The sequence below is a fragment of the Lactuca serriola genome, chromosome 4 (assembly GCF_051521515.1).
Source record: "Lactuca serriola cultivar US96UC23 chromosome 4, Lser_US96UC23_V15, whole genome shotgun sequence".
Taxonomy (NCBI): Eukaryota; Viridiplantae; Streptophyta; class Magnoliopsida; order Asterales; family Asteraceae; genus Lactuca; species Lactuca serriola.
In genome coordinates, this window is record NC_136411.1 from 37908633 (window position 1) to 37932495 (window position 23863).

At 31.7% G+C, this 23863-nt stretch overlaps 3 protein-coding genes and 2 long non-coding RNA genes across 9 annotated transcripts; 2 read left to right on the top strand and 3 right to left on the bottom strand.

The window, feature by feature from the left end:
* Window positions 1-5667: 5667 nt before the first annotated feature.
* LOC145101338 (miraculin-like) lies at window positions 5668-6447 on the top strand. The gene has a single exon (XM_079038528.1). It carries the CDS (start codon window positions 5695-5697, stop codon window positions 6361-6363), a length of 669 nt encoding a protein of 222 aa, XP_078894654.1. The 5' UTR covers window positions 5668-5694; the 3' UTR covers window positions 6364-6447.
* Window positions 6448-9541: 3094 nt separating this feature from the next.
* Window positions 9542-10799, bottom strand: LOC145101339 (uncharacterized). The gene is made up of 2 exons (XR_013705614.1): window positions 10429-10799; window positions 9542-9845 (listed from the first exon to the last, which is right to left on the bottom strand). It is a non-coding gene; the product is annotated as an uncharacterized LOC145101339 (long non-coding RNA).
* A 123-nt stretch (window positions 10800-10922) lies between these two features.
* On the bottom strand, window positions 10923-14275 carry LOC145101341 (uncharacterized). Of its 5 annotated transcripts, none has more exons than XR_013705617.1 (7): window positions 13733-14275; window positions 13175-13251; window positions 12421-12496; window positions 12136-12240; window positions 11807-12030; window positions 11513-11672; window positions 10923-11034 (listed from the first exon to the last, which is right to left on the bottom strand). It is a non-coding gene; the product is annotated as an uncharacterized LOC145101341 (long non-coding RNA). The 5 variants fall into 5 exon arrangements; XR_013705618.1 differs by lacking the exon at window positions 10923-11034 and having other exon boundaries at window positions 11331-11672; window positions 13733-13872; window positions 13947-14275; XR_013705615.1 differs by lacking the exon at window positions 10923-11034 and having other exon boundaries at window positions 11331-11672.
* Window positions 14276-18157: 3882 nt separating this feature from the next.
* On the top strand, window positions 18158-20422 carry LOC145101343 (binding partner of ACD11 1-like). The gene is made up of 7 exons (XM_079038531.1): window positions 18158-18341; window positions 18660-18734; window positions 18831-18902; window positions 19020-19091; window positions 19194-19297; window positions 19374-19449; window positions 19526-20422. Exons 2-7 carry the CDS (start codon window positions 18666-18668, stop codon window positions 20201-20203), a joined length of 1071 nt encoding a protein of 356 aa, XP_078894657.1. The 5' UTR covers window positions 18158-18341; window positions 18660-18665; the 3' UTR covers window positions 20204-20422.
* Window positions 20089-23551, bottom strand: SDS (Cyclin family protein). The gene is made up of 7 exons (XM_079038529.1): window positions 22314-23551; window positions 21807-21977; window positions 21398-21564; window positions 21193-21321; window positions 20919-21099; window positions 20776-20820; window positions 20089-20507 (listed from the first exon to the last, which is right to left on the bottom strand). Exons 1-7 carry the CDS (start codon window positions 23391-23393, stop codon window positions 20475-20477), a joined length of 1806 nt encoding a protein of 601 aa, XP_078894655.1. The 5' UTR covers window positions 23394-23551; the 3' UTR covers window positions 20089-20474.
* Between the last annotated feature and the right edge of the window lie 312 nt (window positions 23552-23863).

The window sequence follows — 23863 nt, forward strand, 5'->3', positions numbered from 1 at the left end:
GTGCATCAAGTGAAGGACTAATGGATCTAGTACATGTTGATGTAGACTATTCACATCCACCACAAAGGATGACAACTCTATTTGTCATGATTTAATGATGTTTTACTAAATATGGTTGTGTTTATAAGATTAAGCATAATTTTGATACTTTGAAAAGGATTCAAAGAGTAGCAGAATGAATATGAAGAATCTATTAGGCAAAACGATAAGAGTTTCTCCAATCTGAAAGGAAAAGGGAGTACTTTAGCATCATGTTTTATGATTGTCTTAATGATTGTGGAGCTATATCACAATTGATCCTCGAAGAACATATTAGTGCAACTGCATGACTAAGAATAGGAATAAGATATTGTTGAAATGGTTAAATCGAGAGATGAGTCATACTTCATTTCCAATCTAGTTTTAGAACCATACCCCAGTCACTACAGATCGTATCTTGAAAAACTAATTTCGTACTAAGTAGGTTTATAACACCTCATGAAATGTGGAGTAATAACGCTTTCTTACTCAAGCACAATTGGAATTGGAAGTTTTAGTGTTTTGGTTAAAACAAAGGATGAAATAAGACCAATTACATGAAGTGTTTCTTATCGGGAATCCACACTAACTTTTGAATATTTGTTTTAGCTTGCCAAGTAATGTCCCTTAAGAGGGAAACTTATATGTCAAGAACTCAGTGGGAGTCTTATTGATCTTGATAGTTTCATGAGTCAATCGACAATGAACCTTTTTAGTTATCACTAGCGCACAATCTGAGGTTAATAACCTATCTTGTTCAGTTGACACATTCTTGTTTCTGGGCACCTTCCAGTTGAGTTGGCAATACTTATGAGTTCTATGGTTCTCATTCGACTGCAAAAACAAAGCACGTTGGTTAGTGAAGTACATTGATCAATATGGATGAGCTGCTTAACAACATGGAAGCACTGGTAGGCTCTTGTGCTACCAGAGGGCAAGAAATTTAGAATAATGAAGTTCAGTCCATAAAGGAAAACTAAATTTGAATTTGTTTTTGACCTAAACCTTGTCTTCTGATTGTATGTTGGAAATGATAAATTCACATGGATGGGAACGTCTACACCATAAAATCTAGGTGGCGAAAGGTTTTGCTCTAATTTACGAGAATAGTTATGAGGAAACACTTTTCCTAGTAGATTTTGAAAGATCTGATAAATATCATTATGGTTAGTAGTTGTTTTAATTGCATTCTCAAATTCATAATATGATTACAACATCCTCTTCATATTTTGAATTATGAGAATTGGCAAGGAGTTGTTTAAACTTTTAAGACATGTAGTCATAAGTTCTAAAAGTGTTTAAACACATATATATGTTATATAATAAAGGTGTATAAGCTTAAGAAGCCTAGTTGGAGACTTATCGAAGCATCACATATCAGAAATCTACACTTTAGTAAGAAAGCCAAGAGTATTGATTTCTAGAAGTCCAGTTGATTTATGGGTACATGTCAAAGCTATTGGGAGCATAATTGTTATGCTAGTGAGAGCATAATTGTCATGCTAGTATTGCATGTTAACAATACTATTCGTAGGGAACAAAGTTTTCAATTTACAAATTGCAAAGTTTGGGAATTGTTGTTTCTCTATGATAGGCTTAAAGGAGAGGGCACTCATACTTCATTTCAAATCTAAAGGTTTAGATTGTAGGGTTTGATAGAACTTAGTCTTGGACATATATGAATATCATGTTCAAATGATTCAGCATAGGAAATTCGATATATATAAATATTATAGCAAGAGACAGAATATATGCCAGATCCTTATGTAAGACATTATGAATCGAGCCCCATATGCTTTGGATATAGGATCGACTTCATATGTAATAATATTCACTTGTTTTGATTTTTCCAAATGCCTTGGGCATTGAAAAGAGAAAAGGGACTAGAACTTTGTGTGACTAAAGTTGTTTAACAACTGTCAAGAACATTATAAGGTAATACCAAAAGAATGATTGCTTATGGACAGTTGGAGGTATGATATTGTTTGGAAGGACCATAGTGACATGTTTTAGATTGAGCTGATTCTTGGTCAAAATTGATGGTCGTGTAGAAATATGGAAATGTTTCCATAATAAGAGTTGATTGTTGAATCTATATGTAAGTTGGAAACTTTAATGCTGAAGAAGTGTTCAAGGAGTGTACCTTGAATTTAAAAACTTCATTACCATGGAATTTTTTATAGTAACAAAGTTCAAATGGGACATTTTGTAATATCATTGGCTAAGTCTCTGAGAATTTGAAGTATCGACGTCACAGAAGGACAATGCATGTAAGGTTGGAATTCCAACACGTTTTAGTAGTGACAAGAATTTGGAGTTGTGAAATGAGCATCATTGGAATAGTGTCCAGTCGATCTGTTCACAAAGGAAGGACCATAGAGAAACATAGTACGCATGTTTATAACATGGCATGACTGATGTTTAATTCAAGCGGTTAGTTGATTACTCGAAACATTATACAATGAATAAAGTCTTAATTAATATGGTGATTAAATAATAAGAGTTTTATTTATATTCAATAGTTTTGAGACCATAGTTAATTAGGTTATTATTGTATTTCACTTTACATGTTTTACTTCCTGAATAATTTGATTATTCGAAACTTCACAGTCGCTCATACTTTAGGAAGTAAGTATTGAATGAATATTGTCATGAATTGAATTGTAGATTGTCTATGGAGATTAGACATTGAAATGGTTACTACAATATTCACGAGTATTTAGAAAATGGGGATTTTGAGTATTGGATAAATCCACACTCATAGAATTACTTCATGAATTTTATCACGAGTAATTATGAGACGATAATATCTTATATTCTTGAAATGGATATATATGAGTCGTGGTTTACAAGTCAGTTGTGCATTAATAATACGTAAACACGTCAGTAACTTGATGTTATAAAATGTATTGTTGTGCATGATTTGATGAGTAAATAGTGCAAACATATAGGTCAAAGTTTATTCATTCCTTTTGCCCTAACGGGGAAAGTGATATCTTTGGGACCCTTTATGATTTGGTGTTGACTTATATGTGCTAGGCCTAGCCAAGACTAAATTGATGTGTTCAATTATAAGTCTTATATCGTCATCACAAATCAGAAATCGGGAAACAAAAATTGGACAATAAGATTGACTATAATCTATGTTTCATGTCCGTACGATATCTTGTAGAACGGAGGAATATTTGATCACTTATCTTAGGACACGTAACTGACTGGGTCACAATTCGACAACAACTTTTGGAAGCTATAATTTGTTGATTGATTCAGAAGTTATACTAGCAGTTATAGTTATAGACTTATCTAAGTGGGAGAATGTTGGATTAGGTGTCTAAACCCATAACTGTAATTAGTATAAACTTGAATTGATAGTAGCACAGTCATTTTGGGTTGCCCTCAAACCTAGCAATTGGACATGATGACTTTTAGAGAGAGAGAGAGAGAGAGATTAATTTAATATGTGATTAATAAATTGAAATAAATGATTTATTAATGTGTTATGAAACTAATATATTAATTAGAAATCATATTATTTAATTAATAATTAATCAAAAATTAATTGGAATTAATTTTGGGATTAATTGGATTAATTAAAAGTGCAGGGACTGTTTTGTTATTTATTAAAAGTCGAAGAAAGAAGGCCCAAGGACCTCATTGGTTGAGGTGGACGAAAATCACTTGGTCAAGCCCCAAGAGTTTTCGTCCAAGCCCCTTGGATAAGGGGAATGGGCTGTTTGGTCACAAGCAAAGATTTAGGGCATATCCCGCTTTGACACCAAGTTTCCTCAACTATATAAGGATTCCCTAGCCCCTTAATTTTGTCCATGCCTTTCTTCTAAGAGCCTTGGACAAAATCTTGACTCTCTTCTCCTCTCTCTATAGTTTTCATCTTGCTAGTTTGGGTGTGATTCCATTAGAGGCACGACACCTGTGGTGCTTGATTCCAAGAGATCAACAAAGGAGAATTCTAGTTGTTTGCTATAACAACTAAAATGTATGTAACCCTAAACCTTTAATTTAGTACTTTTGAAAATTACCTAGGGTTCTTAGGGTTTCTTTTTGATGTTCTTAGTTATGGGCTCAATAGAGAAAACATATATTTTTATTAGGGCTGCATGCACGCTTAAGAGTTTAAGTTTATTTGTTTTGCATAAAACTCATCATAAACGACATGCGTCAGTTGCAAGGCAATATTGTTGAAATTGTATGTAATTTAGAGAAAGTCTTACATCCCAAGTTATATTGTCATTGTTTTGTCGTTATAAGGACCGGTTGTTGTTTTGTCACTAATTTGCTACAAATTATTAGCTGTTTGATTCCTTTAAACTTTGGTTTCGTAGTCGGTAAAAGGTAAATTGTATCGGATTTTGTGACACAAAAAGTCTCTTCGTGATTTGGAAAAGTCATGCGCTAATGCTCTCGCTAAAACTAGCAACCATATAATAAGCAGACGATGTGTTTTTCTATCACTAAGCTAATACATACAAGAATTAACATGTTCCACCGTATGTGGAAGACTGTTTTTGTGGTAGTTTTTCATCTTCATAATAATTTTATCATGGCCGAATGAAAAACAATAGAACGAAAAATAATTTTTGTATAATCTTGTTTAGCAACACGGTGAAAGAATTAAGGAAAATTGAGTAAACTAACCATTATAAGTGAGTTTTAAAAAAATAGTTTTTGAAAAAATGATCACTTACTCCCGAATTCCCATTCTAGATTTGATATTCAAATTTTGGAGTTCTTTTATGCTTTTCTTTTCAAAAGAAATCTCTCTACTTATTTTTGAAATGTCCAAAGTGTCAATTTCGAAGTTTTTAATGTCATTGTTTTTTCAATCAAATGTCCGATTTTATGTCTTAATATTGTATATAGTTCACATTTACTATGTTTGTTTAACATTTGTTAAATTTAAGTAAAAATGATTTTTTTTTCTCGAAATTCAAGATTGTTCATCAGATTTCGGATTTGTTCTTGAAATTCGAGAACTTTTTTTCGACCTCTAAAATTTCAGTCCGGAATCTAGAATGTTGGTCTGAAATTCCGGATTATCAATCTAAAATATATTTTTTGTCAGAAAAATAATTTTTTATTAGTTTCCCAGTGTAGATAAAATGGTTATTTTTGCGAAAACAAATTGTTTTGGTTGTTTTTAAGTAAACATTAAATTGAGGTTAAATTACTCAATTTTCTTAGAACAATGTAGCGTTTGGTGTACATCATGGATTGTAGTTAATAAATATTACTTTTATATTGGTATTTTTTTTCATTTAAATATGTAAACAAGTTTTTCTTATTAATTAGGTATTCATATTTTTCTCACAATCGTCCAACTCATATTGTTTTCGTCCAACCTAAAATGATTGATAAAAATATGGGATAACTAAATGATAAAAAGGACAATTTGATAAAACAAACTTGTACATGTTAACCATAAGTGATTATTTAAGTTAGTTTGATTATGAATAATAATTATATAATTGGTGATTATTAAATATAAAGTATATGACCAATAATGTACTCAACTTATAGTTAAATAATACATGAAATAGAATAATATCTTCCTTAATTCTATGTTAAATTGGCAGATTATAGACTTTATTTATAGCCATGTTGTCTATGTCTATATATAGTCCCACCATTCTTGTTTCCTTCACTCGCTACAAACACAAGATGAAGTTGAAGCTTCTAATTCCAACTCTCTTATCCACTCTCATCTCTTCCTTTTATATAACTTCTCCCCAACCCCTTGAAACCACCACCACCATCACTGCTGCCATCGACACCATCACCGATACATCTATCCCCTTCGACTCTGATGGTCATGAGGTCCAACCAGGGTTAAAGTACCATATAACCCCAATCCAATCAAACGATAGTAGTGGTGGTGGCCTCTCTCTTGCTTCACGAGATGGTATTTGTCCTCCCTTCGTTGTTCAAGAAAACACCCAACTCTCAAACGGTCTCCCTCTTAGATTTGTACCACTTGACACAAAACAAAATTCTATAACCTTGTCGAGTGATCTCAATATTTTGTTTAATGCTGCAACAATATGTGTTCAGTCCACCGTATGGAGGGTGATCAATGGTGGTGGTTTTGGTGGTGGAAAGTACTACGTGAGGAGTGGCGGCGTGGTGGGTCGGCCAGGGGTGGCTACCGTAAGTAATTGGTTTAGGATCGAGAGGGTTGGGGATATTGGATATAAAATAGTGTTTTGTCCAAGTGTTTGTAGTAGTAGTTGTAAAGTTGTGTGTGGAGATGTGGGGATTTTAGAGGAAAATGGAAAGAAATGGCTCGCCCTTGGTGACAAACCACTTGTCTTTATGTTTCAAAAGGCTTAATGCTCATATTTGGTATTAGAGAATTAATATTCAATACGTACCCAATACTTGTGAAATAAATATTTATAACTTTTTAGCATTAAAGTTGCATGTCTCTTATCAGTGAATGCCAAATTTTGTTATATGTGTAATAGTAGTGTATCTCCTAGTCAAAAAAAATTGGTGACAAACCACTTTTCTTTATGTTTCAAAAGGCTTAATGCTCATATTTGGTATTAGAGTACTTACGAAATAAATATTTATAACTTTTTAGCATTAAAGTTGCATGTCTCTTATCAATGAATGCCAAATTTTGTTATATGTGTAATAGTAGTGTATCTCCTAGTCAAAAATTTTGGATTCGTATTGAAAAATACAAGTATAGAAGGTGGATGGATTGTCTTCGACTTTCTGTCGTTATTGGAGGATGTTAATGTGGATATCCCAATTGCAATAGTTTAAAGAGTTTGGTCACATAGGAATATCATCATCCAAATGACAAATTTTATATATCATTTATATATTAATAAGAATTATATTAGCTTAGTTAACTAGAATCATACATGATATCAATCGTTTATATATTAATAAACATATATTAGCTTTGATGTGGCTTTTTAACTAGTTATATGAGTACTAGTTTTATTTTCTCATTAAATAAGTTCTTCTGTCAATTATCAAAGCAGAGGGTTAGATAATTACTTTGATAATAGCTATAGTAAAATTGATTATAAAAAAATTAGTCGTTTAAAAAAACAAATATTGATCACCAAAAGGTAACTCGTTTGTTTATGAGTTTTAGCAAAGAAAAAAATGGAAAATATATTGTATTTTCGTGTTCTAGAGTTTGAAAGAAATAAAATAGAAATAAACATTTTATGTGTTTCCTAGTTGAAAGGAATAGAAAATAAAAAATCTTATTTTCCTTCCTTTTGGAAGAAAAGTTAGGATAAAAGACAATCCTTCAAAATTTCAGGAACATCAAAAAATTTTCCCTTCTAATTTCATCAACTTCCTCACTTCCCACTTTAAGTGGAACTTGGGAACTAAAAAGAAATAAAAAAAAATGTTTATGTTCCTCGATTTTTGTAATAAAATGAATTAGAAAGAACAGAAAAATAAAAGAAACTAGGTGTGAAACCCCGCTACGCGGGGTGTGGATTTCTTGATAGTTTTGGTCGTCTCTTCATCGGTTATGTGTGTTGTGTAGCGGAGAGGTAGTGTGTGCTTGTTTGTCTTATCAATATTGTAAAAAATGTAAAGCTATGAGTATACACACAATAAAAAAAAAGGGACTTATATTATACAGTTTTTAATAATCGGTACAAAACTGTTATGTTTGTTATTATCTTTAGATATTGCAGCAAGAAGGCAAAGGTAATAAAAATAATTTCATTTAAGAGGTATCACCATTTTCGAACAACAAAATCCTTAGCCTACCTTGTTCATATCAAGCCGGATAGGAGAGACCCTCTTTCAAGTTAAGAGAAGCAATTCTGCTTGAAAATAGGCGCTGTAAATCAATTCAAATATATAGGGGAGTTCCAAACCAGCAACAAACCCTTTATAATGTCCTAGGCGAAGGCAGTGCAGGTGAAAGCCCAATAGATCCCATTATAGTTCCACCAACAAACAATGTATTCGTTGCACCTTCTACAATTAAAGAATATTAACTATTACTACAACACAACACATTAAAAATAAAAAATCAAAACATTTTACTCTGTGTGATTGGCCTTTGGCTTTTGAAAAACGTAAGCACATTGATACCTATATTTTCCTGTTTTTTTGGCAATTTATTTTAATTTCTTTACCAAAAAAACAAAATACATTGCCATTTGGCTCATTTTTTTTAGATACAGTAAATAACACTGTACTTTCAGTTTACAACTTTTTTTTAGATTTTTTTACCAAAAGAAAACACTAAATAACGATTTACTTTGTCTTTACGCATTTTCATTTTTTGTTTTTAACAATTTATTTGATTTTTTTTACCAAAAACCAAAGCACATTGCTACTCGTTGCATTTTTTCATATTTAGACGGTATATGTACTAAAAATAAAAGTTTAAAAGATCACTCTTGAAAGATTTTATAAAATCGCCAACAAAGAAAAACTTTAAGTTGTTGAAAAGCTTTGGACCCTGTAAAAAGATGTGATATCAGCTCCTTACACCATGAATGTTAAAGAGTAAAACCGTAAAACTGGTCTTACATAATTTTTTACTCTTAGTCTTCCAGGTTTAAACCCACCAGAACACACATGGGTGTCTAGATGTACTTCAAACCGGTTCATTAGTGATTTAGTTTCAAATGGACATCAAACAACATGAGTGCAGTGACGTCAAAATGGAGAATAAACATTGGTTTCCTACATGAAAGTACATTGACTAAACCAGTTCTAAAAAATGATTCTGTAAACCGGTTCCTAATAAGCTAGTACTGAACCAATTTTTGGTGAAGAAATGGTTAACTTTCATTCCATTCAACAAAAAGCAATACGTTTTTTTTTCATTCCAATAGAATCAATGATTCCATTCCATACCTTGAGCTTGTTTTTGATTTTGTCCCTTCTCTCAACAACCGTATGTAACTCTTCCTCAAAAGATTAGAGCGAGCAAAAACTAACCCAGCCTGAACCCAACCCAAAATTAGCTGGTTGAGTTGAGATTTTCAACCCATTTATGTTAAATGGGTCAACCCGTCTAACCCATTTAATTAAATTGGTTGGGTCGGGTAAAAACTATTAATCCGTTTTCAACTCACCAACCCATTTAACTTTAATTTATATTAAATTTAATAATTATTAAAATACCATCATGTATTAATCTAAGTATTAATTTATAAATTACAATGTTTGTATTATTATTTATGTTTTAAAAAAATGGAATCCTAATTTCTACATTTTTTCTTGGCACCGACAATACTAGTCACTCTAAAAAATCTCTTAGAAATTACATATCTTTAATGTTATTTGAATAATTTCTTTGTATATGTGAATTGTGACTGTGCTTTTGTCATACTTTGAAATTTTATTTAAGTCTATAACTAATTTAAGTGGTGTAATCCTTAGTTAATTTATTTTTTTTATTTTAAATGGGTCAACCCAAATTTAACCAATTTATTTAATAGGTTGGTTTGGGAATTACATAAACGAGTCAACCCGGTTACAACCCATTTATCTGAAAGGTTGGGTTGAGTTGGAAATATCAAACCATTTAAATAAATAGGTTGGGTTGGGTTGAAATTTTCAACCCAATTAATAAATGGGTTGAACTCGAACCCAACCCATTTTCATCTCTACTAAAGATGCAATCACACCAGTTATGACCTCTTTTTGTGAACCTCATCTAGATCAACATCAAAACGCTAGAAAAAAACAAAGAAATCATAATAGATATTAATAAAGATTGTCCAGTTTCCCAGGTCCTTTAATCACTGCATCAGTAACTTTGTAATGATCACCAAATTCATGTCTTCTAATGCATATACGCTTTGTCCATCCTAAATGTAAATAAAAAAAATATATGAATATAATAAATACCATGTTATTTAGAAAAATATATAAAAGTAACAAATCATCTTACGAATTTATAATATTCACCTGGAATTAAATTCAAAATTTATATATAGAGAGATACAAAGAAATATATACGCTCCATCTCAAATGTAAAAATAATAAAAAGAAAAAATGGAGGTAAATAGATATTTTAAAACCGAAGGTGAGCAACTATAACAACCAAAACATCTGGTTGAGATAAATTTTGAAACTTAGACGGTATCAAATTTTGAAAATAGGGATGAAGGCTATAGTTTTACTCTTACATTTTGAGAGTATTACAAATTCGGTCTGTATACTTTACCAGAAATTATAAAATATTTCGCACTTTGATATCATCCCAAGCTTGTCTTTAGGTTTATATGAAAAAAAAAATACAAACTTAAGTAGACAGTGGGACAATTTCAAATTTTAGTCTGAACTTAAAACTTTGTGTAAAACATAGGTGTAAATTTGTAATTTACCTTATTTTTATCTATTGACCTAAAAAGAGTTAATCTAATTTGAATGGAAAACTACTTGAAAGACCTGCTTGGCAGTCAATAACGGGTGGGCATTTTGGTCCAAATTCACCCGATCATGGTGGTCTTCCGCCGCTGTGGACAAAACAGTATCAGCAACCGATGCCGATCTCCTCGCCGGAAAAACAAACCCAGGGCGCATTGCAAGTCGAATGTACCTGGTATTACTCAATAAACTCGCGTGTTCAACCAATGTCCGATCAGTTGACCTTTGTGACACATTCACCAGCCGGCAGTCGAGTATCAATATCCGGTACCAATATGTTAGTTGTGTATATTAAATGCTGAAGATATAATTAATATTCATTATATCTTCAACATGTAATTTGCATTAATTACTTTTCTTAAAATAACTAAAATGATTGGTCCAGAATCAGTCATACATGCACACAATAAATAGTGAAAACAAAATAACCTAACCTTATATATATATATATATATATATATATATATATATATATATATATATATATTCTTGAATTTATGAATAATCGTTAGATTTAGAAAAGAATTTTTACCAGAAGATAAGACAAAAAGAAGAACTGATGTTCTCCTTTATTATATTGGTCGAGTTTCGTTGCTTCACAATCAAACATGTGGGTTGCATTGAGCACTGGACCAAAACGGAATGGATGTTAAAGCATCAGTGAGTGGAAATCCATTAAACATAAAAAGTGTAGAAACAGATATGAACATCATGGAAGGAGGCGGACCATGGAAACGGTAGAAACAAAGAAAAATAGTACAACAATTGAAGACGACATGAATGAACCGAACCCCGAGACGGATTTTTTTTCTTATTAGGATAAGGAAGTAGCAATTTATGTATAAAATTGTAACTAAGTACATTTGTAGACGAATTCACACTTTTTCATATTATATGAGAAGGTAGTATAGGAAACAACGAAATAAAAATCATAACAAAAAAATTATAATAGGAATGAATGTATTGTGAACTATATAAACGTCGCCGACTACTACTTTGAAGTCCAAACCTATGATACAAATCTTCTAATACTAACGGCATGTTTTTAAGCTGTCCATTAACAACTAAGAAACACAACTCCCACTAAGTTAGAAGATATTCTTACCAACATCATCCAACAACATCTGATTCAGGTAACTTGTGCATGAAATACCTAATATGCCATTCTACTGTTTTCTCGACTTTAAGCATTTCACACTCAAAAAATTACAATCTTCCTCTTCTGTTGCTTGTTGGCAAGTAAAGTAACAACATGCTTCTCCCATCTGTCAAGAAAATGGAAAAAATCCACTCTGTAAATAGTAAACATTTCATCACCAAATCTATACTTAAAGATTTTGAATCATAAAGATAATATTAGCCCCATTACTTTTTGTAGAAATTTCAATTTTCTGCTAACCTTCTTAACAACAAAAGTGATTGTAACCGTCTTATATTTCTTCTCATTGCTGCTAGATAAGTCTCATGTATAAAATATCCATAATCCTGGTTCCAGGTTAATATAATGGTTCCAGGTTAATATAAATTCATAAATCTAACTTTCCTCGTCTTTTAATTCCTGAAGCTTGTGAACTTAACTCTTTTCAGGTGTATGAAGATGATGAAGTTCATTTTGCAGAGAACCTTACAACAATTTTATAATAAATATTAGCATTAATAATAAATAGATAGAATCTTGTATATGTTATAATTTATATACTCGATACTAAATGAACAAAACATTGCTACCTTTTAATTGGTGGCACTTATCTTTTCTACAAATGTAGTTGTTGTTCTTCACCGGGCAACTGTTGTTCACCTAACATACGCAGACTTATATTCGTTGTCCAAGTTCTAGTAGATAACAAATAGTAGGACTCAGGAAAAATGGTGATACATGTGAAAATAATAGCAACACTAAGGTAGTGTTTGTTTTTTGTCTGCAGATCTGCGAGGCCTCTTCTGTCTGCGTCGTGCAGACCACGCGCAGACATTAGCCTTCGCAGACTGTTTGTTTTTTTGAAGATTGCATACCTAAAAATGTCTGCGCGCCCTCTTCTTGGCGCAGATGTGGACCAAAGTCTTCTAACATCTTCAGACATCTTCTAGCCTAAAAAAACATATATATCTTTATTTTTTTCAAGTTTTTTTGTAATTTATATTTTTTCCAACTTTATTAATGATAACAATTTGAAAAAAAACTACAAAACTTTAAAAAAAAAAAAAAAAAAAAAAAAAAAAAAAAAAAAAACTTTTGACGATACAAACATGATATTTTTGACAAATTTATAAATAAAGATTTATTACAATAATAGTCGTTAAATTTGTTTATATAAATATGAAAAAAAAATCATAATATATTCTTATATTTTTTTGCCAAATTTTGTAAAACATTATTTAATACAATATCGTCAATTTCTTGAAAAAATATTTATGGTACGTTTTTAATGGATTTAATTGAAAAAATCGAAGTTTATTTCCATCAATTTATGTATCAAATTCTTTGATCACTAATTATAATGGTTAATTATAATTTTGCAACCAAAGTTGCTGGTTTTTATCAAATATATATGCTAATTCATACCATTTTTAATTTTATTTTTTATACAATAATACATAAAAGTTAATCTAGATTCGTTAATTATTTATAACAAAATCATAAAAATATTAAAAAATCACTTTAAAGTTTAAAAAAATAAATTTATTTAGATTTCAGTTTATTTTAGTAGCGCGCAGATGTTAAAAAAACAAACAGTTTCTTTTTTCAGACTGCAGACGTTTGGTCCACCTCTTCTACTGCAGAGGTCTCCAGATGTGGTGGTCCGCAGACTGCAGACATTTTGCCTCAGAAAAAACAAACAACACCTAACATGTACAAATGGGAAAACCTGACGTGATAAATTCAACACATAGCAAAAAAAATAATGTAATGAAAGTATCATGAATGAATTAGTGGTTGACCAAAAGACATCCCCTGTGTCATCTCTATTAACCAATTTGAAGAACAAAATGAATAAAGTGAAAGTGGATATTCTATTTTTTCTATCTGGCAATTGATCAAACACCTACAGTGCATGAATGTATTCCAACCATTTAGTCAAAACATACCTACGTAAATTCAAAAGAAAATGTTGTGCACCCTTACATAGCGTAACCAAACACTCAATTCGGACACATTTATAAGATAGAATGGAAGACAATAAAGCAATGAAAAAGTGATGAAAGCTGTATAACGATGCTTCAGGAAACGATGCTTAAAAAGGGTAAACAACCTAAAACGAAATAAGGAAAATCTGATTTCGTGTAGAATTTGTCAAGTTAGGGTGGTAATTTAGAGAAAACTTACTTTAAGATGCAGAGTTTTTGAGTTACTCAAGTGTAATCTGGGATTTCACCAAAATTCACTTCTGATTCCTGGGGATGACGGCGGCGTTAACGTTGCCCCACCAGCCTTCGTTGTAGTACGCGTTGACCTTATGATGAAAGCTGACAGAAAACATGAAATCGAGGATTCACTGTATCAGAATCTCAACGACAACATTTGGGTAGACAGGAGCAACCTGAAATCCTTGTTGCTTTCCAATCAGAAGCCGCTAGATTGAGAAGAACGTGCGACTTCTGTTGAGACGGTGGTGGAGCAGACGGCAAACGGCGAACTGTGGTGGTTGGTGGTCGATACATCGTTGAAGACAGCGGCGACGGGATGACGGTGGTTTAAGCACGCGGAGATCGGCGATGCAGGGTGGTGTCCTTAGCGGAGTGGCTTAAAGCAGAAAGAGAGGCGGTGGGAAGGATCCAGAATACAAATGCACGATCAAGAAAACGACCTAGGTTAAAGCAGAACAAAAACAGATAACCATGGAATACAGTGAAAAAAACCCACGATGACCAACACGCCATAGAATACAATACTTTCTATAAAATACCCCTATACTAAAAACAATCTGAAAAGTGCAATATCTTCGCTGATAAATGAAGGGTTTTTTTTTGCCACTTGTCACTTTTATATTAATTTGGACACATGTCATTTTTTGATATTTTTGAATAATTTTTTTTTCTATTTTTCATTTTCTTATTTTTTATCTTTTCTTAATTAACAATCAAATTTACACACCAATTACTAATTGTCTTAATTAAAAATAGTCAATAAATTAAAATATTAGTACTTATATATTGTATAATATGTTTCCTTTTAAATTTAAATTTTAAATTTCAAATTTAAATAAATTTTTGTTTAAACATTTATATATATTTTTTGTTTACCAAACCCGTATAATATACGGGTCTCACAACTAGTAAGATATAATGAAGGGACTATTTGTGTGAATCCCTTATGATGTTTACTGTAGTTAACGGAGGGAGAATTTTAATATATATATATATATATATATATATATATATATATATATATATATATATATATATATATATAGGGTTAGGTTCATGTGAGACGGCCTAATTTTGTGAGACCGTGAGACGTACTTTTTTAATTTTTTAATTTTTAATTTTTATTTTTTTTTTATTTTTTTAGTTAATTAAAGTTCCGAAAATAATATTTAAAAAAAGAATTTTTTGATTTTTCCATTTATTTTGCATTTTAAAATTATTTTTAGAATATGTACAGTGTAATATTCTATTTAGAATATTTCACGTATTTTTCAAAAAAAAAGATTTTTTTTTAATTTTTTAAAATTTTTTTTAGTTAATTCAAGTTCCGAAAATAATATTTAAAAAAAGAATTTTTAGATTTTTCCATTTATTTTGCATTTTAAAATTATTTTTTAGAATATGTCAGTGTAATATTCTATTTAGAATATTTCACGTATTTTTCAAAAAAAAACGGGATTTTTTTTATTATTTTTTATTTTTTTAGTTAATTCAAGTTTTGAAAATAATATTTAAAAAAAGAATTTTTGGATTTTTCCATTTATTTTTCATTTTAAAATTATTTTTAGATTTGGTCTTACGGTCTCACAAAATTAGAATGGTCTCAAATGACCTGAACCTATATATATATATATATATATATATATATATATATATATATATATATATATATATATATAATATGATAACCTTTCTTCTTAGCTTTTCTTACAATTTAGAAGGATTTTGATAAAAAAAATCTTGGAAATAAAACTTAATTTGTTTTCTTTTTTCATTCAACTAGATAACACATAGAATATTTATTTCTTTTTCATTTCTTTCAAATTCGTAAACATGAAAATCTCTTTCTCTCTCAAACACACACACAAATATTAATACTCAATACAAAAGATTTTTGTTTCCATTTCACAATATGTGGCTCATTTTTCTTATTTATTTCTTAATAAATATTAGAATTTGACAAATACTCATATTCATGGTCGGCCCAGTCATAATTTACGGTCGCGGCCAAAACATGTAAAAGGCCTCTCAATATTAAAACTTATGGTAAAAAATATCATAAAAAATTGGACAAAGTTTACGGTGAGCGAGTTAAATACACAAACACAACCGCTTTAACATTTTATGTTATAAAGGGTGAGCTCGGTAACGAAACATAATTGATATCGAACCAAAAGTATTGGACAAAATGGTACTAGGGCTGACAATTCTCGACACAACACACGACACGACCCGCGACACGACACGACACGAAATAAATGGGTTTGGGTTGAGTTTTTCAACCCGCCAACCTGCTAACCCGCCAACCCGTTTATTAAACGGGTCATATATGGGTTTCTCAAAAAATAAACGGGTTGACCTGCCAACCCGTTTATATTCTTAATAAAAAAATTATTTTATTTTTAAATGTATTTATGTATCAAGTATTAATAATTAATAAGTATTATATAATATATATCATTGATTTATAGACCATTTGACTGTTTTGACATTTTGACTCGTGGTGGATGGTCTAAGGTCATAAGTCGTAACCTTTAAGGATAAGTCTGTAACATGTTTCTATGAATTTTTTTATTTTTCATTTTGATATTTAAGACTTAAATGTCTAAAATTCGGACCCATGAACCTGCCAACCTGTGAACCCGTATAAATAAATGGGTTGACGGGTCATATATGGGTTTATGTTCCAAACCCACCAACCCGTGACATGTATATTTAACTGGGTCGTGTTTGGGTTGACATATTTTGACCCGCCAACCCGAACACGACACGATTGTCAGGCCTAAATGGTACAAAAGTAAGAAACGAATAGCAAATTGAACTATAAAGTATGGTATTGGTTCGATTAGGGAAAATATGTTTAGTTTGAACTTAAAAGTGGAAAAAATATTGAAACCGGTATCAAACCAAATGTACCGAAACCAAAATGACATAAAAATAAAAACTAAATACGAAATACCAAACAAAGTATAGTGTAGTTAATGTTTCGGTACCATCGGTATTTTTGGTCAACCATAGTTATAAAAACCAATTATAGCTTTCGTGTATGAGTTAAACTTCCAAAAAAATATGTTAAAAGTATTGAGACATATGTTTGTAGAATAAGAAGCCAGTAGCTAGAAGAAACTTTCATTTCTTATGCATAAAATATTTTTTATATCCTTGTTAATTTTTTCATTTAATTTAAAAAAAACAATGATTATTTCCTATAGTTGGAAACAAATGATTACTACTGTTAATACTACCACAACTTTGTTTATAAAGTATGGAAATCTTATATATTTCTCTTTAAGTATGTAAAATCAATGCTAAATGGTTTTGAAACCCATGTCCATATATGGAGATCAAACATTATCGTTATTACAACTTTACAAAAATATTTCAATATTTTTCTTTGAAGAGATATTAAAAAAAAAAGTTTCGAACAAAATCCCCTTAATTGAAAGTAAAACTTCTTTACCAACTCTTTAACAATTATTTTATTCATTGTTTCAAATAAAAGTTTTTATATATACTAGGTGTAAGACCCGTATATTATACGGATTGAATAAAAAAATTAAATATAAAAAAATTAAATAATATGTATTTTTTAAAATGAAAATTTAAAATAAAGAATAAAGAAACATGTTAATTACAATTTACTATCATATTATATTTAATACTTTATACATATAAATAAAAATATTATGTGATTTTTTAACTTTAAAAATTAAAAAAAAACTTATAAATTAACGTATGGGTATTATTTATTTAAAAAATATCATAAATTTTCAAATGTCAAAAAAATCAATGATAGATTGATAAATGTCAAAATTATTTTCATTAGGATTATAAACACATACTAGTTTATAACCCGTGGAAACCACGGTTACAAAATTAATTAAATATTCATAATAAAAAATTCAAAATTATTAATCAATTATTTTATATAAAATTTTAAATACATTATTAGTTAAGAGATTTTTTTATTAGTTATGTAAAATTATAATTATTGATTCAAATAAATATGTGTAATTAATTTATCATATATATTAGACTATTTTTATTTGTAAACTAATGAAAACAATAATATAAAATTTAAAATTTAAAATAATAAATAAATAGATTGACAAATAACATTACATTAATTAGGAGGTTTAATGAATTTAAAATGAAAAATTAATAAAATGAAAAATGGCATCATATTAATTAGGTAGTTGACAAAATAACTACTCTTTTATTAGTTTTATTAGTATAGATTTGAATTATAGGCCGTTAGCGATTATCCGACTTACCTTGCCCATTGGCACGGCCCAACTTGCCCAGGAATTAAATATTTTATTAAATTATCATAAATAAAAAATAGAAAATGTTATTAATCTTTTGAGACGGAATGGGAGAGAAATACAATCATACTATTAGCATAGCCGAAGTTCCCGCGGAAATCTGCGGCATATCACTTTTTATGGCTCATCGTTCCCCCACCGGCCACCGGCGATTGCGAAAGCCTTCATCTTTCCCTTCTTGCATTTCATTCGTCTTTTCTTTTCTAGACTCAATTTCCCAGTTGGATAAATCTTAAAATATCGGTACGTACGTATGAATCTCCTTTCTAAATTTCGGTCATTTCGATTTCTTTTTTCTTTCAAACCCCATGTTTTGTAATTAATAATCGCCATCCGAGTTGGTTTAGGGTTATTCTATCTTTTTAATATCCATTTGTTATGATTCCATGGGGAAGTTGTTCTCATGATTGAAAAATGATATATTTCATTTGGTCAAAATCAAATTGTTTGATGGAATGCAACAAAAGAAGCATCTTGTTCCCAAATTTGAGTTTTAAGATTGTGTTTGTACTTTGTATTGAATAATTGGGATTGACCATTTATTGTCAACGTGAAATGCAGGTTCCAATGGCTGCTAATGAACCAAAGACTGTTCCTCCTGATACTGCACCTAAGTCAACCGGCAATATTTCAGAAGTGAGAACCAAACTTGCTTGTTATTTGATTTCCACCTCTAATCAAGTGATTCACAACGTGATCCAGCTAATTCCCTTGAGCATCTGAATATTGCAGGTTCCTACAGCTGCTTCTGAACCAAAGACTCAGAAGGATGTTTCTCCTAATATTGATGCACCCAAGTCAGAAGTGAGAACCTAAGTTACTTTAACTATTTTAGTTTGAAAAAAAAAGTGTGTTTTACTTTTACCATTTAAATTGTTTGAGAATTCAATAAATAATTGATTAAACATCTTAAAATTGCAGACTCCCAAGGCTGGTACCAAACCAAAGACTGAAACAGATGTTCCTCCAGCCAATACACCCAAAGTTTCACAAGTGAAAACCGAGCTTCAAAAAACATTTGTTTTTTTTTTTTCTTTTAGATATTGTTTTTCTTAATTATTCCATGATTGACTAGCGCTAATCTCATATTAACAGATAAAAACGGTGAAAGTGAGTAATATCTCAGTCGCTGTCACCAAAAAAGACATCTGGGAGTTCTTCAACTTTTCCGGTGATATCCATTACATTGAAATGAAAAGGTTAAATTTTATTCAAACTCCACTTTCTTTAATATATATTATATATATAGTCTTATTATGACTTCAAATGGTTCAGTGAAAGTGAAACCACACAACAGGCGTTTGTTACTTTCAAGGAATCACAGGGAGCAGACACAGCAGTTCTGTTGACTGTATGTAAATTTATATCATCGTAATTATTTGTTAATAAAAAATATATATATTTTTTGAGAAGATAATATTTTATAGGGAGCCACAATTGCGGATCTATCAGTGTCAGTAAGCTTAATGGAGAATTACCAGCTGCCACCAGATGCTCCACCTACAGATACAGATAAGAAAGGCGAAGTTGTACAAAAGGCTGAAGAGGTTGTAAGCACGATGCTTGCCAAGGGTTATGTTTTAGGAAAAGACGCACTAAAAAAAGCTCAGTCGTTTGACGAGAAACATCAGTTCACATCCAACGCATCTGCTAAAGTTGCTGACCTTGACCGGAAAATGGGTCTAAGTCAAAAATTAAAAGAAGTGAACGAGCGTTACCAAGTGAGTGAAAAAACACAATCAGCCATTGCTGTAGCTGAACAAAAGGCCAACACTCTCATGGCCAACCCTTACGTGTCAAGTGGGGCCGTTTGGTTTTCTGGTGCTTTTGCTGCGATTACAAAGGCCGCTGAAGGTGTGGGGAACAAGACTAAAGAGAAGGTTGACAAAGAGGAAAAGGAGAGGTCAAACTCAAACATAAACACAGTTAACAATAATGAAAAGCAGACCTCAAACTCAAACTCAACCTCAACCACAGTTAACAATAGTGATGAATCTTTGGTCAAAGGGTCTCCTGTTAACTCAAAGACAGTTAACAGTGGTGATAAATCTTCAGTTGTCAAGGACAAATCGTCCAGTGAAAAGAACAAGCTTCCAGAACTTTGAAATGTTATTCTACTCAATCTATACAGATTGCATATGACATATCTTCTTGCTATATAGTATGAGTATGTAATATGTTTACAACATGAGGTAATATTAATATCTATACTGTAAGTGTGAAAAAAAAATGGATAGTTTTTGACTTTTTAACTATATTAACGTAATGTACTTTTGGGAAGCTTGTTCCACTTATTTAAAACCAATACCTTTGTCTTTGTGCTACTTTCAAAACTGGGATAACTTTTATGGATATGCGTGTTGTGTTATTCCTGTATTAGCATATGTACTTAACCAACCACTCCAGACACTGTCAACATAAAAGCCAAAAATTGAAAATTTTAAGTTTTGTTTGGATGGAAACAATACTATATAATAATAATAAAGGGCAAATTGCAGGAAATAGCAATGTAATTCACTCTTTTTACCAATATAGACAATGTACTTCAATCTTTTTTTACCTATAATAGCAATATGGGTAAAAGATATAAATATGCTGCCTATATTTGTAAAAGGAGAAAAGTACATTGCTTTTTATTTTAATTTGCTATATAATAAAATGGTTTATGGTGTATTACCTTTATGCAGTCGGGTAGATCAGTATCATTTGATCCATTGTGAATCTGAAAATGAAAAATCCAGAAAGTTGGATTAATAGATGGAAGTAATTAAGTTATATGAATATAAAATGTAAACATGAATTAAGTTTTATAATTTATACCCATGCAATTTGTTGGTGAGATGAATGTTGGTTGTTTGCTAGACATGCTATGATGACTAAACTGGCTGCAACAGTTGAGGGCCAGAAGCATAACTGTTCATTGCCCAGTAGTGTGAGGACTGCAAGATACTTGGCAGTTTTATCAATATCTTGATTGGCTCTTGCAGCTTTGAGATAATACCTTTCATATGGTGGTGAATAAGCATTAAGAACAAATAGTGAGATTTTGTAGATAGAGTTTTTTGATGGATTGATTTGAGAGAATATTGTTTACCATAAGAAATTGTAGATGGTTGGTAAAAAGCATTGGAAGCTGAGGACTTCTTGAACCAGCCATTCCATGGCCACCACTTCGGATCTGCTGTATTCATTGCTTCCTATGTTGAATGACTTCTGTCGAATACTGCAAGGATCAAAATACAGTAATTCTTGTTATTAACTGATTATGAAAGAGGAAAAGGATTAAAAGGATTTTGGACCTGTTGGAGGGCTGGTTTTCTTCAATTCTTGTTGCAAGAGTGAGACAAGCAATGCCAACAATTTGAAGCTCCTTTTCATTTGTGAAGTATCCTTTGCTAAGAAATCGGTCCAAAAGGTTGACACCTAGGAACATGGTTTCCTTCTGGAATTCCTTGTTAGCTGATTGCTGTTCAAAAGAAAGAAATATTAGTTAAATAGGTCAAATGAATCATCATTGATCACTCTCTAGTTGTACAATTGTCCTAATGAATGTCATTAACCATTTTTGTAACATTGAGATATAATGATTGGAACAGAGAGCCAGAACCAATAGGAAATGCATAGGAAGTAGTTGAGTGTGAAAGTGCAATGACAACAAATTTCTAAGAGCAAGTAATTAATGTGCATTATAAAGCAGTTCAATCGGACCTCAATTATCCAATGCACCATCTGCAACCTTTGCTGGACAACCAAATGTCCATATTCCTTGGTCCCACAGTATTCATCTGCATAGTTGTGAAGATATACCTGCCTCCTCTCCCTTTGCCTCATCATCTGGTAGCTTTCTTCATGCTCTTCGTCTTCAGGTCTCAACAATTTCTGACAATGATAAACCAAACCACATTATGTCTCCCATTGTAAAAGTAAATGATCGATTAAACAACTTTCAAACCACATCGTACATCTCACTGGAGCAATATAATTATTACGAGAAAGCAGCAAGATAAGTACTAACAATTAACTAATTAACTAATAATACTATAAATAAAAGTAAGTTTATCACTAAAGAATACAACATCTGAACCGCAATATAAATCTCCAAATAGCAGTGAAAATAGCACCAAACGTATGTAGTAATTAAAGGAGAAAGTAGCAACGTGGATATACAAAAAAAAATTAGGCAACCAAATCGAGGCAGAGGCGTAATTAACTTACAATAGTTGTATTAGGAGGTTCGTTGTTATTGCCTGTTGAAGTGACTTTTTCAGAAACCTCAGATTTGCAGAATTTTTGACGGTAGAGGAGGAACAATTGGAACGTTGGTGACGGAGTTGTATCCCCAAATGATCGTTCAGAAAATTGACTACCGGACATGTCCCATGTCGAAGGAGTATAGTCAGATGAAAATTCTATCTCAGAACTCCCCCTATTAGCATCCGTACACTCAGCAGATGAGTGATCAAACTCATCATCTTCGCAGGACAAACTTTCTGAACATGTCAAATCAAAGTCTGCTGAAATCAGCTTTGACTCTCCACAATTCTCCGCTTGAGGATCTTTGACTGTCTTACTTGTGTCTGATTTACTGATGTATGAAGTGATATTTGCGGATGCTGGATCAGGTTGAGATTTTGGACGAGAAGCAACTGAAACGGCGTAGTCCTTTGCCTCTGAATAGGCTGATTGACCTTCGTTGATCGTAGTGTCTGATAGTTTGAAATGCGAATTCATTCCGAATTTTTCTCGAGGAGAAGCTAATCGAGAGGAAACTGATGCATCAATTTCTTCATTTCCTTGCAGCTCATCTCTTCGATCTGTCAACTCTACAGGAAAAATTGAACACTCGGATCGCGTTGTGACTTCTGAATTCTCGATTCCACAGACAGTAATTGAAACGTCATCATCGTTCTCTGCTTTTACATCTTTCAAAACTTCAGGTTGTCTCCGAATTGTGCTCTTCGAGCTCGAGTTAAGCATTTCCACGCACGAAGACGACTCCGACACTTCAACTTCCTTCTCAGCCATAATCTCCATCCGCTTACTATACGACCTCGTAATCCTCCGAAATTCGCTAGCGACGGCGGCATTTCCATCGGCAAAACTTCTCTTCTTCACCGATTTGTTGTTCGTCGATACTACGCTCGAGGAATCGCACGCAAATCCAACATCTCGTGTCAAATTCGAAGAAGAATCAATGATCGAACTATAATTGAACTTTAGAGCAGGAGAAGATCTAAGAATAGGAGAAATTTTAGAACGTTTCCGGCGAGGTAGCTTTGATCTGAACTTCTTCATCGCGAACACTACTAAGCTTGTACTATTGAATCGAGCTGTTGTAATTCAACTTCCAGATTTAAACTTCATGAACATGACTTCATTGAAGTGTTTCTTCACAAAATGTGTGTGAGATGAAAGCGGTTAAGGACGTTGGCTATGGAGATTTTGTGGGGTAGAGAGGGAGACGAGGGGAGGGTGTGTGCATGTGGTGAAGAAAGGTGGGTGGTTTTTACCATAAAAGTGTCGTGGGCCCCACTCAGCATTACAATTTTCACGCTAAACGACTTTCAGTCTTGCACACACTGCTATAGTGCTATTTGTCGTTCGAGTAAATGACCCAAATCAACATTTTTTTGTGTGTGTAAAAATAAAACGATTTTGATTTTTTTTTCTTGAAAAATAGATGAACTATACATGTTATTTCGGATGAAATTAGATGGAAATGGAACTAATAAGATTGTAAGAGGTAAATATTGAATTGACGTTTG